Here is an 18,997-nt window from a genome sequence, read left to right on the forward strand (position 1 = left end):
TTATTTTTCAAATAAAAGCACAAAACTTTATTATGTCAACTGACCTCACTGTTTCAATAAAACATAATACAATCTTTTGTACAATAAATACTTTTATATACAGACATGTACTCAGTTGTTTTAAAACTTTCACTAAACTTTACAACATATCATATGATTTTAAGGAATTAGAAATATGTATGGGTCTATTAGTAGGCCTATGACTTAAAAAAATAAAAATATTTCTTTTAACTCATTATGATCATTTCTCATTTATGAACATACAATATACAACCCCAACAAAGAAAATTTAATAAAAAGCCTTGGAAATAACTTCTTGATTCTTTTGAAAATGAAAGTGAAATTGAAATTTGCAATAACAGAAACTAAGAAAAAAAGAATTGAATTGAATATATTTATAGACAGCCAGTTTAAGGCTGAAATAACACTACATATTTTGGCAGCTTGTACATATATTTTGATTCGATCCCAAACATCTGACTATCACAGTTAAGGAGTGTTATTGTCATAGATTTTCACAATGATGCCAAGTTTTCCTATTCACTAATTCTAATGCTCTAGAATTTTTTTATTTTCAATTTTTGTTAGATCATCAAGGACACCGTACAATTTCTTGTTACTTTGTTCATTACAAAGGAAAGAAAAGTCTCCACTGAAGTCACAGACAATAAAATGGTGATTCACTGACACATGTATAAAGAACTCGGGCAGGATATCATTTTGTCTTTATAAAAATAGTTCAACAAAAAAAAAATGAAAGAATTTCAGACTTTTTGAAAGTAACACAATAAATACCAATATACACCTCTGTACTATATCAAACAGAAATATTAAATATACCCTTTAATAAAGTGATTAGCAATCAACTCTATGTATATAATCGTAATGTTATAAAATTAATGATGCATAATATGTTAGCTTGCTTCCTTTAAAATTGCATATGTTTGAGAAATCTGGCATAAATCCACATGATATTTTTTCTGCTGTACAGTGTACATGAAGGACACCACCAGATTCTTCTTCGTGTGTAAGCAGATCTAGACGATACAGTTTGCTCGTAGATTTGTTGGTCTTCATAATCCTGGTGGCAGACATAGATACATCCTCCTAGCTTTCATTTCATTCAAGCTCATTTCACCACACCTTGCTCAGAGAGGCCCTCCCACATATCCTTGTAGTCATTCATTCCATTCAGAGACACCATACCATGTCTCTTGCAATGACGAGTTTGATGGCATCGTGATGAGGGATAAACCCTGATGCAAAGAGGCCTCACAAACATTCCAGGGAACAACTCATCATGACGACGACGCTGGGAGGCAGTCGGCCAGGATTTCCTTGGTGGTGCTCGGTAGATGGTCGGGAAATACAATGTCAAAGGTGATGAGGAGGTCGCCACGGCGACTGGGCTGTTTGGGGTACGGGAGTCCCTCGCCCGTCACCCGCTTCCTGGAGTTGGGCTTGATGACTTCTTTGCAGGGGACTGTTATTGTTCGTCCTTCGATGGTCGGTACTTTCAAGCTGGTCCCTACCAGGGCCTGGAAAATGAAAGAAGAAAAATGCACAAAAAATACAGAAGATTAAAAATTATGTAAAAAAAGGAAAGATAAGAGTTTTCTTCATCTGAATGAGAGTAAGTTAGGTAGATATACAGGGTGGGAAATATTGTTTATTTGTTATGGGCTATTTCTTTCAATTTAAGGGCTACTTTTTAGGGGCGACAAGCAAATTATGCAGTAAATCCAAATATCATTATTCTGCCATAGTTAGAATATTGATTTCTAAATAATCTTGAATATTTTTTGTGATAGATCTTGGGGCGACTCTAAATAGAATGATTGCCCCAAAGCATGCATTTTTTAGGAATATTACGAGTGATTTGAGCTCTCATGAGTGCGAAATTGCCCATTGCCCTCATGTATTTCTTATCTAAGATACACATGTACATATAAGAATTCTGGTTGTAACTTGAAGATTATTTTATCACTTTGTCAATTTGACATGTTTTTAAATCTGTGTCCCGTTGCATAAAAACTGCCATTATGGGATATGAATACTAAATTACCATGGTAACAGGGATACGCAGCCAATCCAAATTCCAAATTATGTTTCCCAATTCCATGGTAAATTTCCATAATGTCAAAGATAGGAAAGTTTTCATAAGACTAAAGGCACTAGGGAACAAACACACTGCAACCCATTTATAGTAGAATCACTGAGTACCATATCAAATCAAATACATACAGAGACAAATATGGCAGAAGAAAAGTGAAATGTTTTTTTTCTATCCAATAACAGATGGATAAAATCATAACAATTGCTTGCCAAATACTCTGCAAGTTTACAGACATGTATATATTCAAAATGTGGGTGACTAATGGAGATCCCTGATTGTAAATTCTTAACATTTTGAGAATCCAGAAAGCCAACATGTCTGCTTGCTGAGCTCATCACCAGGCTTACGACTGTCCCCTTTGCTAATCAAAACACAGGGGATATCACGCACATAGCGGTCTTGTTATTGAATTGTCTGATTTTTCCAGGACGGCCCTCATGCCTCATTACAGAAGTTAACTTATCATTCTTTATAATGGCTCTTCAGTGATAACCAAGCACAGCTTTCCAAGTAATGAGCATGGTGATTCAGTCAGTGACCCCGTTTTCCCCCTATCATATCCCACAATGCATTCTGCGGACTTGGCCTGATGAGGCCTGTATTCATTGACATGTAGGTTAAGGTCACGGTTTAAATCGCCTGCAGGAGGTACAAACTGCTGCAGTTTTTACACATTAACGTCAAAGATTAAGAACTGGGCTTTATGAGCCAAGTTGATGAAGAGGCGGGCAAGCGGCGCCGCGGCGGCACGGGGGCAGCTAAGTTGATGATGCTACGGGGTGTCCCACATGACAGCGACCTATAAATACCATGTGACCCCCTGACTGTGACAAATACCAAAGTAGGCCAAGTGTTTGTGAGATGTTAGCTATGAGGCAGAGAGAGTGGAATGTCTGGCAGCAAGCTCCGCTCGACATTGATGTAGAAACTCAACCAGGAGCAAGCGGCGGCACTAAGTCTGACATCAAAGTCAGTCTCATGCAATGAAATATATACTGGTATCGTAATAGGCTTATTTATTATTACAAGTCTTAATCTAAATCTGAAATCTGAACTTAATACAGAAGCAGTGCAAAGGATGATGAATGCACTTGTCTATTGTTTAATGATATGGATTCAGCCATCATGAATGGAATTGTTTAGAATGCCAAGATATCCAAGACCATGCAACTACCAATCAGGCGTTGTAATAATATGCATTAAATTACTATGCATGTACCATGTACATGAAAGCATTGACCCTCCTCGGTTGCCTGATCTATCAGCAAACTTTATTCAAGGAAGAGAGAAAATGATTTGATAATCCCCTAATGAACACCAAAAGAATGCATAGCTACCCCACAATGTGAACTGGTGGCTGTTTCATAAAGAAAAATGTGACTTAGAGTCACGCTAAAATTTCAGTTGCGTACAGTGAATGCACCCCCGCATTGGTCAGATCATGCGCAAAAAAACACGCACTACCGCATAGCCATCAATCAGGTTACACGTTTAAGTAACATGTACATATGTACGCACTGACATGAAGCATGGGGCATTGCAAGAAACTTGCGATCAATTACAAGTCTATTTTTAGTCCCCACATCAATCATATGTCTTGCGATTAATTGTGAATTTGTGATTGATTGTTGATTTGCTTCTTATGTACAACAAGAGTGTTATCCGCCGCTAGATCATTCTGCTATGGTCCTAGAACACAAATTGTGTTTACTAGGAATAGCGACATCAGCAGTCGCAAGAAATACAAGATGCCCAGCAGGTGATGGGTTCGTTGTTTTGATTTTGACTCATCAGCTACTAACACTCAGAGGTCATGCTGTTGTGTATCATGTTTTTTTCTGAACGATACCTTTAACCAACATCGGGACAGGGAGTGACTGAAGGTACAACTGAACAAGATTTAAAAAGATCATGCCCTTCTGCTTTTGGGAAAATGTACATCTATCCTTGGTACTTAAGTAATCATAGTCATAATTACTGCTTTCCAAATTTGATGAATTTTCCTTTTTCTCAACAAAAAGCTAAGCTTATGCTTAAAGGAATGTTTCTAGTTCTAGTACAGAGTAAAAAAATGATAAGGTCTAGGACTTCTGTTCACATACATGTACATGTAGCATAAAGCTAACACTCAATGCATGCAGTATCTCTCATTTATCAACTAGAATTGGAATCATGCCCTGTGCATTTATGGCAGAAAAATCGTGGCCATTAATTTCATTTGTCAGAAATGAATCAATGTATCTGTATACTAAGAATTAGTCAGCCAATCTAATGTGCATAGTAACTTAATCAATTAAACTTGAACTTAAAATTGAAAGACCACCAAAACATGAGTAAAATTAAGCCCCCCCCCCCCCCCCCCCGAAAATAGCTGCATCAACCAAATCAGAAATCAGACACAAAATAATAATCAATAACAGTTTTATATAAAAATTGCCACGACTTTTTTGAGGAACAGAGATACCGGTAAGCAAACATAAAAATGAAGAACTTATAAATTTGTTTCTTGTTTTCATTGGATTTTGGTAACCCTTTCCAAAGATGTCTCCAACCTATTCAAATACCTTTTTTAAGAGATCTGTACCTTGAAAACTTAATCCAGATGTAATTCCTTTAGAAAATATATATTTAAAATATATTTTCAAAGTGTATTCTAATGCACATGTAGGGTGACCTGGGACTACATAAAATATGTAATATGCTAGTCCCAGGTCACGCTTCACTATTAAAGAAGTCTAAAATAAAATAAAATAAAGATGAAAATTCTTGGTGACTATAACAACTCACTGATTTATCTACATGTAACTTCAAAAAACAATATTTGGGTCAAAGTCAAACACAACTTTAGGAGAAAGAAAAAACCTAGATTGATCAGTGAAAATTAGAAAATCAGACAAGGAATAACTAAATAAGTTTCATTTGTTAGGAAATGAGATCATTTAGACTATGTAAATTTCAAATTGGCGATTTAGTGAGTGGATTGTGATTTTATTGTGGTATAAGGACAACTTTTGCATTGTTCATACATACATGTAGATCTGCTAAACTGTCAAGAATTATCGGCTTTCTCCAAAGCCTAAAGCACTGTTATCTTTAAAGTGGTAATCAAAACAGCATGTTGTTTTATGTCATCATAAAGAATTTTCCTTTTTATATGACTTTTCAGTTATTTTTTAATCAGGAAAAATTAGTTGTCAGTTACCTTAATGATAGTACATGTACCATACGTCACAATCATATTCTATGCAGCCAATTTGAAATCTCCAGTAACATTACAATACTCAAACCTTTCTTAAAAAATTTTAAGTTCACTCTTTTTTTTATTGTCTGATTTTGATTAATCTGCCTCCACAGTTTGTCTGGCCCTGGATAGGGATTCCCCTATAATATTTTTTTTTATAGAATCAAACCTACATGTATGGTCAGTTCCCCCATGTCTGCGCGGTCTCCCAAGTCTGCGCACCCGCGTATCTGCGCGATTCTAGTAGAAGAAGATACGCAACGAGCACGAACTTTACACATGCAATACATAGACAGGTATTCATAAAAAAATCCGACTCAAAATGGTGAAAAAATAATGAATTCAGGGCATTTCATGTGACGGCCTCAAAATACAGCCTTTCTCATCAAAATCTCAGAATCGTGTGCAAAGTGAATGAGTGCGCAGACATGGGGTACCATTTTTTTTTTCAATCTGAAAATGACTGCCCCAAGGTTTTTTCAAGAAAATCCTATATTCTCTTTCATTTTTTAATGAGAAATTTGGTATACTTACTCTCAATAATATAAGGAACATTATTATCCAAAAGATTTTGTGAAATAAGAAGAAATTCATGTTAAATCTTAACTCAAATTGTTAGGTGCGCAGACTTAGGGCCCACCATCATACATTAAAGCTTGTTAAGATACTTACATCTCTCAGTGGAATTCTTGCTTTGTAGACTAAATTACTCCCATCTCTGTTGAAAACTGAATGTGGTATGTCTTTGAGGGTGAACACAATATCTGCAGGAGTTTTCTTTGGACCTTGGTCTCCTTCTTTGGGAAATGTGATTTTGGTGCCTTCCTTCCATCCAGGTTTCACATTGATTTCAAGGATTTTGTCCTCAGTCCTCGTCGTTCGGCCATCTTCATTCAACACTCGACGGTTGATTTTCATTTTCTTTGTGCACCCACGGAAGATGTCCTCGAGTGTGACCCTTAGGTCATGGTGTACTGGTGGGTCTTGGCGCTTCCTTTGACTGTTGCTTCGCTGTTGGTGGACTCCCGGGAACCCACCAAATCCAAAGTCGTCGTCAACGTCCATCGCTTCGGGTTGGCCACCGGCGAAGTTAAAACGAGTGTTCTGCTGGCCGCCCATGCCACCAACATTAAAAAACATTTCAAATGGGTTGCTATTTCCAAAGAAGCTTGTGAAGGTTGCGTTTGGATCGCCATGGAATGACCAAGAGTAGTTCTCTCCTTGTTCTCCTTGCGGGGCACCTGCACCTCCCTTCAGTCCTTCCTCTCCATATTTATCATAAATTTTCTTCTTTTTCTTGTCACTTAAAACTTCATAAGCTTCTGCTATTTCTTTGAACTTTTCTTCTGCTCCTTTGCTTTTATTCTTGTCCGGATGATACTTCAGTGCCATCTTCCGATAGCCTTTCTTGATTTCATCATCGGAGGCATCCTTGGATACCCCGAGCACCTTGTAATAATCTTTCCCCATCTTGGTCATAGGTGACGGCTATCTTTGTCTCCTCAACCAGGTATGAAATATTCTTCACCTTCACAAAGGTAACAAGGAAGCTGTTCGTCCTTAAAATGGCTCCTCTTTAATAAAAAATCTTGAACAGCTGGGAGAACAGGTAGACAATGATTATTGCAAAGTCCTGTTCGAACGAAACGTTGATCTCAATACCAAATCCAATTCAAAAATCCAACTTTCCAAGACAAGTTCGTCGAAGACGTTGATCGATGTTGCTCAAAATAAGAGAGAAACAATGTTCTTCACACGTTAGTGTTTGGTAGACAAACCTCGAGATTTTATTACTAGACTGCTCAATCGTTTTACTTGGACTTAAGCAAGCTCTTGACGACATTAACGAAAAATTTCTGATTCTTTCGCTTTTCAACCAGCTCATTGACTATCTCCGCAGCTGCGCCGCATAAAGATGATGATGATCCGGCCATGCCAGAGATAGACCGGCGACGTCACGTAATCCCGTACGAACTCGAATGTACACGAATATTCTCGAAGCCGCTCGAAGCATTTGCGATGTAAACAAGGCAAAGAGGGCGCGCGCGCGCAAACCAGGCTTGAACACTTGCGTATAAGTCGCCAATTTTGGCTATTTGGTTTTTACCCCCTTGAGTTATACACAGGGCTGTCAACATTTGGCGTGTTAGTGAGCAACAAGGCTTGTTTCCCGCCACACCGGTTGGGGGGGGGGGCATAGAGATATATACTTATAATACATCTCTATGGGGGGGGGGCACCTATTTTCGCCATCCAGAAAACATTGAACAGTGGGAACAGCTCCGGCATTTCAGGCAAATACTACGTTTTGACAATGTTTCCAGTAACTTTTTGCCCTGTTAGCTGCCGTAAAGCATTAATCGCCCCAGACATCCAGTTATCTTAACCAACTTGAACATGTAAACAAAAATACAACAAATCTCAATACCAAATCCAATTCACTAAATCCAATTTTAAATATCCAATTAACGAAAAAAAAAACCTAAGTATGGTATTTGACAGCTACAATTTGTTTTTAATCTTTTAATTTTTTTTTTAAAGAGAATACTTTCATAATGATTTCGTATACAAATTCACATTTAGGATACAAGCTCGAATATATCCCATATCGTAGTATAATTAATTTTTTTTAAACAAAATACCTAACAGTTAATAAGTTTCAGAACAGCATTTGAGTGAATAAAAGGAGACTTACCTCCCAAACTTTTATTTCTCACATAGTCAAGCTCACATTGCTAAATGAAAAAAAAAGTTTACAAAAGTGATAGGCCCTATAGTGCTTTATAGAGAGGATATACCCCTCCCCACCGTTTAATCGTTACCCCCCCCCCCTAAAAAAAAAAAAAAAAAAAACACGCTAGGGGTCATTATGCCTATAGGTATGATAGTTCGGCATAATCCAACCATGATTGGCCTATAAAATATTGAAAATAAGTTACTGATTTGGAAAGGGGTGTAAAATTATAAATAAAGAAGAAATTAAGGACGATACGAAGAAAACCGAAAAATAGGCCTAGATATATATTTATCACTACAATCAGCCAAAAATCCCTTATACCCATGTAATTATTATTCATTTATTTCTGTTTTCTTTAGACAGGGTGGTCTCTTCTGTACATAAAAAAACTGATTTTCGAGAGAGCCCTGTATATTAAACAATCATATACAATGGTGAACAATTACAGAATTAATAAAAAAAAAAACTACATGCAATATAAAAGAAATGAATTTCAAAAGCATACATATTAAATTAACAATACATAATAGATACATTGAGCGATCGAAATGTAACAGTACAATCATAATATCATTATAATTAAATAATTATCATTATCCAACGAGAAGTCGATAACAGTACAGCTAGTAGACAGTAACTCAGATCTACGCATAGATACTGGATACCAAGGATTCATGTACTGGTATATTAAGTCAGTGTGAAAAGGCCCCGCTCTATTTATAAACACTGAGTAAATTATGCATGCTACGAGTACACACGAGAAGCTTCTCAAACTAGAAGCTTCTCCGCTTTTACCGAAGCTGGCGCTTGTGCTATAAAATCAGACTCCTCGCTTGGAGAGTTTCAATTTCAAAACTCGACACCCCGGGCTCGACACCTCAGAGTGCGCACAGAAGATCAGAGACAGACAGATCATCTCGAATCCTCAAGTTTTTCTTTCTGGATCGTCATTTGCGTTTCAACTGGAGAAACTTTTGAGAAAAGATCGAAGCTTTATTCATTTCTACGAACGAATCATCCTTTTCAGGAATCCCTTGTAAACAATTTTTATTTAACATGGCACCAAGAAAAGCACCAGCGATTGGAATTGATTTGGGTACCACTTATTCTTGTGTTGGAGTATTTCAGAATGGAAAGGTGGAGATCATTGCTAACGATCAAGGAAATCGGACCACACCCAGCTATGTCGCCTTCACAGATACAGAAAGATTGATTGGAGATGCAGCTAAGAATCAAGTGGCAATGTAAGTAAATTTTCTGTCTTTGTAATCATACCTTATTGCTTCATTACAATCTAAAGAGTTTACATGTAAAAGGGACTAAATCCACCTTTTCTCATTCTTCATAAATCTTTTTTTTATTTCTTCAAAATCTATGTTTCATTTCAGGAATTTCTTACACTATGATTAAGAGTCATCAATATATGAAACAAAAATGCAATTAAAGATCCCGCAGATATCTTTTATTTTAGGTGATTCTTTATATATTTATCATTTTTATGGGCCTTTTTGCATCATGAAAAGCTAACTTCACGTTGTTGCTATATCAGATATATATAATTTTTTGGAGTTGCACTACAGTCAGTTTGATCGATGCACATGGTGATGTTTATTTAAACATGCAAAAAACAAATGCCGAATGATAAAAATGGATTTAGTCCCTTTTGCGTGTTAGCTCTTCATAGAATACCGGGTAATGCATGTTTCTTGTTATAATTTGATCATAAAATTCAATTGAGGTTTATAAATGGCGACCTTCGATTCAGCCGTCAGCGGCTATCACGGTGACATGTCTCTTGAATTCATTTTTTATCACTGACTTAGTAATTCATTCAAACTGAACTTCATATAATCGTCATTACTTTTGCAATATAGTCAAAGTATGTTTTGAACGCAGAATATAAGTTAAAACTCAAAATACATGTAAATATCAAAGTGTTGCGGGCCCCCGGGGGCCACTTACATTTTGTGTGAAGTTTAACATTGTTACAGTAATCAAATCTTCAATGAGTTTAATCATAAAGAAAACGTTTTTATGTTTGACTACGATTACAAATTAATGAAGTCTGCACAATCTTTTCTCATTATTACAGGAATCCTACAAATACAATCTTTGATGCAAAGCGCTTGATCGGGAGACGGTTCACGGATGAGAAAGTCCAGGCTGACATGAAGCATTGGCCTTTCACCGTCACCAACAAAGGAGGCAAGCCGATGCTGCAGGCCGAGTACATGGGAGAGAACAAGACTATGGCACCAGAAGAAATCAGCTCTATGGTTCTTGTTAAGATGAAGGAGACCGCCGAGGCGTATCTTGGTCAGAAGATCACCGATGCCGTCGTCACCGTTCCTGCTTATTTCAACGATGCCCAGCGACAGGCAACGAAAGACGCAGGAGTGATTGCAGGTCTCAACGTCCTGAGAATCATCAACGAGCCAACCGCTGCAGCTCTGGCCTATGGTCTTGATAAGAAGCTGAAGGGAGAGCAGCACGTCCTCATCTTCGACCTTGGTGGTGGAACATTCGATGTCTCTATCCTCGCTATTGATGACGGGATCTTTGAGGTTAAATCTACGGCCGGGGACACTCATCTTGGAGGAGAAGACTTCGATAACAGACTTGTCCATCATCTTGCTGAAGAATTCAAGCGGAAGCACAAAAAGGATCTTAAGACCAACCCAAGATCTCTTCGCCGCCTCCGCACAGCAGCAGAACGGGCCAAGAGAACCCTCTCCAGCAGTGCTCAAGCCAACTTGGAAGTTGACTCACTATATGAAGGCATCGACTTCTACACCAGCATCAGCAGAGCTCGATTTGAGGAACTCTGTTCTGATCTCTTCAAAAAGTGTCTCGAGCCAGTAGAAAGAGCCCTCGTCGATGCTAAACTCGACAAGAGGAATATTGACACAGTGGTACTTGTTGGTGGATCAACGCGAATCCCAAAGATCCAGAAGCTTCTTCAGGAGTACCTCAATGGGAAAGAGCTGAACAAATCCATCAATCCAGATGAAGCTGTGGCCTATGGAGCTGCTGTCCAAGCTGCGATCTTATCTGGAGACCAGAGCGAAGAAATCAAGGAGGTTCTTCTTGTTGACGTGGCTCCTCTGTCTCTCGGCATCGAAACAGCAGGAGGTGTGATGACGAACCTCATTGACAGGAACACGAGGATCCCTACAAAGGCTGCAAAGACTTTCACCACGTATGCTGACCAACAGCCAGCCGTCACTATCCAAGTGTTCGAAGGTGAAAGGGCAATGACCAAAGACAACAACCGACTTGCCCAGTTTGAGCTCTCCGGCATTCCTCCTGCGCCACGAGGCGTACCGCAAATCGAGGTTTCTTTTGAGATCGACGCCAACGGCATCATGAACGTCGCCGCCAAGGATCAAAGCACTGGTCGCAGCAACAAGGTCACCATCACCAACGACAGTGGAAGGCTCTCGAAAGACGACATCGATCGTATGGTCAACGATGCCGAGAGATTCAAGGCGGAGGATGATGCTCTGCGTGAACGAATCGCCGTCAGGAACCAACTCGAGAGCTACGCCTTCAATGTCAAGTCTGCCGTCAACGACCCATCAGCCGATTCCAAGCTCAGTCCCAATGACAAGGATATTGTGATCAAAGCGGTTGATGATGTCATCAGTTGGATGGAAAACAACACTCTAGCAGACAAGGAAGAGTTGTCCTACAAACTCGAGGAGCTGCAGAAGACATGTTCTCCGATCATGTCTAAGTTGCACGCCGGACCTCAGGGACCTCATGCATCGTCATCGAGCGGCGGAGGACCCACCGTTGACGAGATGGATTAAGCTTCTTTATTCACATAAACAATTACTGCATATTGCCGATTTTTATCTTTTATAATTTTCGAGGTAAACAAGAGACACAGACAGAACACTTTTATAGTAGATCTCTTTTAAAATATCTTCACAGTTTTTTCACCGTCAAATCGACGGAATATGAATATTTACATGCATGATTTTGCTAACATTGCGTCTTATAGCTCAGATGGTTTTATATTGACATCGTAAACATAACGTCATTCTTTAGTCATACTAAATGTTGATCTATTATTGTTAGATTTTTACTTTAATATCGCGTAGAAAAGAAACGCACGATTATACAAAAGATATGTTTTTTTCAAATAATTGAGTTCTCGAGACAAAAGTTTGTCTTCATTATTTTGTCACTGTCAAATTGAAGGGATTTCAAGAAACTTTTCTTATCGTAAACACAACTTTGTCATTGTAGGCCTTCAAATTGCAAAAATAGTGTTAAAATCTGTTAGCACAATTTTTCTAAACACACATACTAGGCCTATTTACAAAAAAGAGTTATAAATTATAATTTTGTTTGACTTTCTTTAATGGAGTATACCGACATAAAGACGGCCATTTCATTTTATCAAGAGAGCCAGTGAGTTTTTGGTGTTTTTTTCGGTTTTTTCAATAATGCTGCTGTCAAACTGACTAAATTTCAACTGCCCGTTTCTTATGTTTATTATGATATAGATTTTCTTGATATCATTATATCCATATTTACACAAGAAGGACGTAAAGGAAATAAGATATGTTACTGAATATAATGTTGATTTAAACATTTCATATTGCAAAAGATAAATTGAAAATATGTAGTTATGTAAAATGCAAATGGAGAGATGCTACGAACTATATATTCTTTTGTTATTTCAAATTGCATTTTTAGTTTTCGTTTTGAAAGGTCATTCGCAATAAAACATTATTGGTGATAACTTAATGGTGATAATTTGTAAACATCTTCAATAGTGCACCATTGAATGCATGTTACCATTTTTTTGTTCAAACATTGAAATGCCTATAATATCTTTCTTTTTCGGAATGAAGTATAATGGCCAGCGATACTTTGTTAAATTTCTTACAAACAATGTTTTGTATCGCTCTCTTTAACTTATTCAGAATTCTTTCGCGCTGTGCAACACCAGCATTCTCATCAGTGCACTCTTGTAGATGATGACTTTGTGTTAAAATCCTAGTTGCATTCAATTATTATAATGCAACGTGTTGTCAATTACTTGTATAAGATCAATTTAAATGCTTCAAACCCTTCAAATGCTTTTTCTTTTGTCATGCACTCATGAAAATCGTCAGAGAAGAACAACAGGTCGTTTGTGTTGCAATTTCAGTGCCATTCTCTAATTTGTTATCTTGATAATCCTTGTCATAAACCTGTCATTTAAACGCATTTTTTAAATACATGTCGATAACCTTTAGGGAGATGTCCTTACAAATTTCTGAGATCCAGGAAAGGGGATTGAACTGCCGTAGACCATCCGGCATTCTTACAATACTTATAAGTCCACAAACACTCATTGTGTTTCTTCTTTAAAGACGCTTCTTTTCTCGCTCCAAAATCAGCTCTCTCTTAATTAACGACATTGCCCATTCTCCTTTCACTCTCTTCCTTTTCTTTAGTTTACTATTTTTCACTGCAGGTAGATACTTCCAAGGCGGTGCATTGGCCAACAGAGCCTTTTGTACTTTATAGTATATCTCTCAGTGACGATCCTGATACCTCCGTCTCTGTATCCACTTGACTGCACACACACGCACATGCACTCACTCCCAACACACATCCCTCAACATGATAAACAACACAGATGAATTCAATAATGAAAATAAATATTACACAGTAGCAGAATTTAATAACTCATTTTCGAAAACAAACAGCTTTAGCATTTTACATATCAACTCAAGAAGCCTCAGCAAAAATTTTGAATATCTTCAACACTTGCTTTGTGCCATCAATTCAGTTCAATTTTCAGTTATTGGTGTCAGTGAAACCTGGTTCAATAAAAATTCTCCTCCATTATTTAACTTACCAAATTATTCTTTGATTAGAGCTGACCGTGTAGGAAGGAGAGGGGGTGGTGTTGCCTTTTACGTTTCCGACAATTTGAAATTCCGTACTCGAAATGACATAATATTTGAGCGAACTGAAACATTGTTTATTGAGATTGACATACCTAAGAGTAAAAATATTATTATTGGCTTAATATACAAACCTCCCAATGTTGAATTTGACATATTTTATCAAAATCTGGAGCAATGTCTTGATAAACTTTCTACAGAGAATAAACATATTTATTTCATGGGTGATTTTAATACAAATTTTCTGAATATAAATAATTCTAATACCGAAAGATTTCTTCAATTAACTAATTCTTATGCTTTTTCCTCACATATAAATAAACCCACAAGAATAACTGCAGCTTCTGCGACTTTGATAGATAACATTTTTTCTAATATTCATAATGAAACAATCATCGGCGGTTTACTTTATTCAGAAGTATCAGACCATTTGCCAATATTCACGATATCCGAAACCAATTCATCTAAAAATAAATCAACAATACCTCCCCGCTATAGATTAGAAACTCCCAGAAAAATTGAATCTTTCAAACGGGACCTTTTTGAAGAAAATTGGAGTGATATTTACAATGAAAATAATGTGCATATTGCTTATGAGAAATTTAACAATAAATTACAATTTTATTACGATAAAAATTTTCCACTTGTGAGGAAGCGTCAAAATTCCCGGGAGGCCAAAAACCCGTGGATCACAAAAGGGATTCTAAAATCAATACATACTCGAAACAGTCTTTACAAATTACATTTAAAGAAACCATCACCCATAAACGTGCAAAAATATAGGAAATATCGGAACAAACTTACAAATTTAATAAGATTATCTCGCAAGATGTATTACTCAGACAAATTAACTAAAGTTAGCGCTAATTCAAAGGCGACATGGCGGGTTATAAATGAGATTATCGGAAAAAATAAAACTGAATTACCTAAAGATGGACTAACTTTAAACGGTGATAAAATCGCAGATAATTCCACTTATGCTTCACAATTCAATTCTTTTTTTAGTAACATCGGCCCCCAACTAGCAAATAAGATAGGTAGTTGCAACAATGCACATTTTACTGATTTTATTTCAACGCCATTCGAAAATTCTATTTTTCTCAATCCTACCAACCCCACTGAACTCATTAACATTACGAAATCCTTAAACTCTAGTAAGTCACAAGGACATGATAGGATAAGTACATCTATGCTTAAAGAAATTATTCATGCTATTGTTGATCCTTTAACTTATATTTTTAATCAATCTATATCATCAGGTGTTTGTCCGAACCTACTCAAAATTGCAAAAGTTACCCCGATCTACAAAAAAGATGATCCTCATGAAATAAGTAATTACCGCCCAATTTCTATACTTTGTAGTATATCCAAAATCTTAGAAAAAATAATATACACACGATTGTACAAATTTTTAAACTTACATAATTTATTGAATCAAAATCAATATGGTTTTAGGAAAAATCACTCTACAGATTTAGCGCTAGTAAATATTTACGACAAAATTACTAAAGCGATGGCTGATAAAGAACATGTTATTGGAATATTTTTGGACCTAAGCAAAGCTTTTGATACACTTAATCACAAAATATTACTTCACAAACTACATTTATACGGAATACGTGGAAATGCACACAGATGGTTAGAAAATTATTTATCAAACAGACAACAATATGTTACATTTAATGGAATAGATTCAACCTTTAAAACTATCGAATGCGGTGTGCCTCAGGGGTCAATTTTGGGGCCGCTCCTCTTCCTATTATATGTCAATGATATATCAAATACTTCGGCCTTATTATCGTTTATCCTCTTTGCAGATGATACTAATATTTTTTATGCTCACACAGAACTAGAAACTGTAATATCTACTTTAAATGTTGAATTATGTAAAGTATCTACTTGGTTCAAATGCAACAAATTATCCTTAAATATAAACAAAACACATTTTATGCACTTTAAGCATTACAATACACATGCTGTTAACAATACAATAACGATAAATATTGATAACGTATCTCTACAGCAAAAACAACATTCAAAGTTTCTAGGGGTAACTATTGATGAAAATTTATCCTGGAATAATCATTTAAGCCAAGTCACAACTTCCGTGTCCAAAGGTGTTGGAATAATTTCCAAATTAAAATACATATTACCTGAAAAAACTCTCTTTTTACTTTATAATGTTTTGGTGCTTCCTCACATATCATATTGTAATATAGTTTGGGGTAATTGTGGTAAAACGAAACTTAATCCGATTTTCTTATTACAAAAAAGAGCAGTCCGTATTTGCACAGGATCACAATATCTTGCTAGATCCAATCCTTTATTTTTTAAATTAAAAACATTAAAAATTTCAGATATAAATACATTTCATGCTGCTATATTCATGTTCAAATACAAAAAGGGATTACTTCCCCCTTCCTTTCAAAATATGTTCACCCTGAACAACACCATCCATTCTTATCCAACACGAAACTCCACAAACTTTCATTTAACAAATCCAAAACTAATAATAACACACAAATCAATTAGACATTACGGTGCGGATTTGTGGAATGATTTATCACATGACATTAAGCTATGCACATCACTTTATTCATTCAAAGCTGTTCTGAAAAAAAATACGCTGTCAAGCTATAATTTCTAAAATCTTTCTGTGTACCCAAACAACTGATAATCCCCCCCCCCCTTGCACATGCACACTCGCACACCTGCACTTGCACTTTCACTTTTATCAACGTTATTAATCTTATCTCAATCAAATTTCTCTTCTCTATCCACTTTTGATATATTCCTATTATTTTGTGCAATAAAAGATAGTCTCTTTTATTGCACTATACAGTCTGGTTTTCTATCCCCTTTCCTTTCGAGGCCTCCATCGCTTTCAAGCTCCAAGCTTAAGATGGAGGTCTCCCACATTTCTATATATATGTTCAGTAATTAAAGAAAATGTATATAGATATATAATTTCACAGTACAGTTGATATTTTATAATGATTTATGTGCATTATTCATTATGTTTAAAAAAAAATTTGCTTATTATGTAATATTGAAAAAAAAATGTTATACTTGTATATTCTTTGTTTTTTGTTTAGAAATGTGGAAATAAAATAAATCAAATCAAATTATCATTGTTCAATAGACAGAAATATTTTCAGGCGATATTCATATCGTTGATCATCTAGACTGTGTCATGCACAGCTCCAAAGGGATTGGTATGTTTATTAAAAAATAAGACATTTGAAGTATAATTATAGATAATTAAGCATTCTTGTTGTTCGCAAAGGAATTGATGTGATTATTTTGGAAGTTTAGTGTATATGTTGATGTTTAAAATAAGATATTGGAAGTAGATCATTGAGCAATCTTGTTGTTTGCAAAGGGTTTGATACTTATAATTGTGTTTGAAGTTTATTTGTATGTTAAAAAACAAGATATAGATCATTAAGCATTCTTCTTGTTTGCAAAGGGATGGATATGATTATATTTTTGGAAGTCTATTGTATGTTAATGTTAAAAAAGCAAGATAATTATTGGAAGCATATAAATCATTTTAAAAGAGACTTTTCCTATCGTGTACAAACTTCACGAGATTATTTACTTACTTGATATTCATTCTGATTTTTTTTTCGACATCGCAAATATTAAACTTTATTTTTATTAAAAGATGTGCTTAAATGTTGATCAGAATATAACTGTTAGTTGTTGACTTGATGAAGCTAAATGGAACAATAATTGTTTCATCAAAGCTTACAATGGGTATTTGTTCAAGATTTTGGTTGAACATTGTTTTTCTATAATAAGTATCATAAAAATTTATGTGAGTTTTAAGAACTTGGACTACATGTATTATCTTTATGTTAAAGCCAGAATATATATTTTCATATGCCATTTTCACTGCTTTGTAAAGCTAGAATGTGTCAACGCACTCTAAACGTATCGTACGTAAGTGTTAAACGTAAACGTATTATTGTACATTTCAGATTTATTTTTCGGTTAATTTGTATACTTTTGAAAAGTTTGTATTCATTCCGTTGTGGTGCTTTTGCCAAAGAGTTCAGGAGTTGAAATAAAGTAAAAACAAAATAATAACCGTACTTACGCCTTTCCCTTTTATGCCGTGTATGAAAGTAATATGTTTATCATGAGATAGAGCTCAGGAGGAAGTGGGAGATATGAAAATTATTAACTTGTATAATTATAAAACCACTTCGCTTGCATTCTAAAACATTCTACTCAGATTTGAATAAATTCTTTATAGGGTCACTTAGTAAAATTTTATTCAAAATGACAAATATTCTTTTCCTTTTTTTTAAATTATGCCTTTGAAAAAGAAAATCATTTTGAAACAGAAGCTTATATAGTGCTGTTCTGAGAATCAATATATTGAATATATTAAATTTGATTGGATTGTCCTAAGAGTGTAAAAAACAAGCGGAGCTGGGAAACATCGTGCCTATCTGAAAAGCTGTTGTATAATTATTATTAAGAGAAATACAAGATTAATTTTGGTTCGGGGCTAACTCAATTTAAAATGAAAAATATCCTATTCAGTGTTTGCCTATATAGTCGTATCTTTCTTAATGCTGAACCCCATGTGGACGGCTTGCTGCATGGAAAGAATTTACAATAAATCTCTGAAAAGCTATACATAACCTTTAATATTCTCAATTTGCCTATTGATATCCCTGCTTGATTATGAATCTCTCATTGAAAAGAGGAACCCTCTATCACGACTAACTGAATAGATTTTCACCTATATCTGTCAAGAAATATTCACGTGACTTTTATTATCCGTATATAAAAAAAGCTTTGAATATAAATTGAGCAGTTGATTTTTTCCATTTGTCTCTATCACCTTCCCACCCCTTCTATCGATACTGTTATTGAACAAAAATATATGATAGAAATTACGAAAGATAATACTGTTATTGGTAGGTGGGAGAGTTTGGGTTAAGATAGTGAGAGGGAGTGGGTGAGAGAGAGAGAGGGGC

The 18,997-nt window shown here is 35.8% G+C and overlaps 2 protein-coding genes across 2 annotated transcripts; one reads left to right on the forward strand and one right to left on the reverse strand.

Moving 5' to 3' along the window:
- On the reverse strand, positions 1 to 7,378 carry LOC129270977 (dnaJ homolog subfamily B member 4-like). The gene is made up of 2 exons (XM_054908318.2): positions 6,030 to 7,378; positions 1 to 1,538 (listed from the first exon to the last, which is right to left on the reverse strand). The coding sequence occupies exons 1-2, from the start codon at positions 6,834 to 6,836 to the stop codon at positions 1,299 to 1,301; spliced, it is 1,047 nt and encodes a 348-aa protein (XP_054764293.2). The 5' UTR covers positions 6,837 to 7,378; the 3' UTR covers positions 1 to 1,298.
- Positions 7,379 to 8,954: 1,576 nt separating this feature from the next.
- LOC129270976 (heat shock 70 kDa protein IV-like) lies at positions 8,955 to 18,095 on the forward strand. The gene is made up of 2 exons (XM_054908317.2): positions 8,955 to 9,338; positions 10,187 to 18,095. Exons 1-2 carry the CDS (start codon positions 9,151 to 9,153, stop codon positions 11,904 to 11,906), a joined length of 1,908 nt encoding a protein of 635 aa, XP_054764292.2. The 5' UTR covers positions 8,955 to 9,150; the 3' UTR covers positions 11,907 to 18,095.
- Positions 18,096 to 18,997: the final 902 nt, after the last annotated feature.

This window comes from Lytechinus pictus, chromosome 11 (genome assembly GCF_037042905.1).
Source record: "Lytechinus pictus isolate F3 Inbred chromosome 11, Lp3.0, whole genome shotgun sequence".
Lineage (NCBI taxonomy): Eukaryota > Metazoa > Echinodermata > Echinoidea > Temnopleuroida > Toxopneustidae > Lytechinus > Lytechinus pictus.

Coding starts and splice junctions, on each gene's coding strand:
- LOC129270977 (XM_054908318.2), bottom strand. CDS start 6,836: ATGACCAAGATGGGGAAAGATTATTACAAGGTGCTCGGGGTATCCAAG. Junction 1,539..6,029: donor CAAGAATTCCACTGAGAGAT/GTAAGTATCTTA, acceptor TTCATTTTCCAG/GCCCTGGTAGGGACCAGCTT.
- LOC129270976 (XM_054908317.2), top strand. CDS start 9,151: ATGGCACCAAGAAAAGCACCAGCGATTGGAATTGATTTGGGTACCACT. Junction 9,339..10,186: donor GCTAAGAATCAAGTGGCAAT/GTAAGTAAATTT, acceptor TCATTATTACAG/GAATCCTACAAATACAATCT.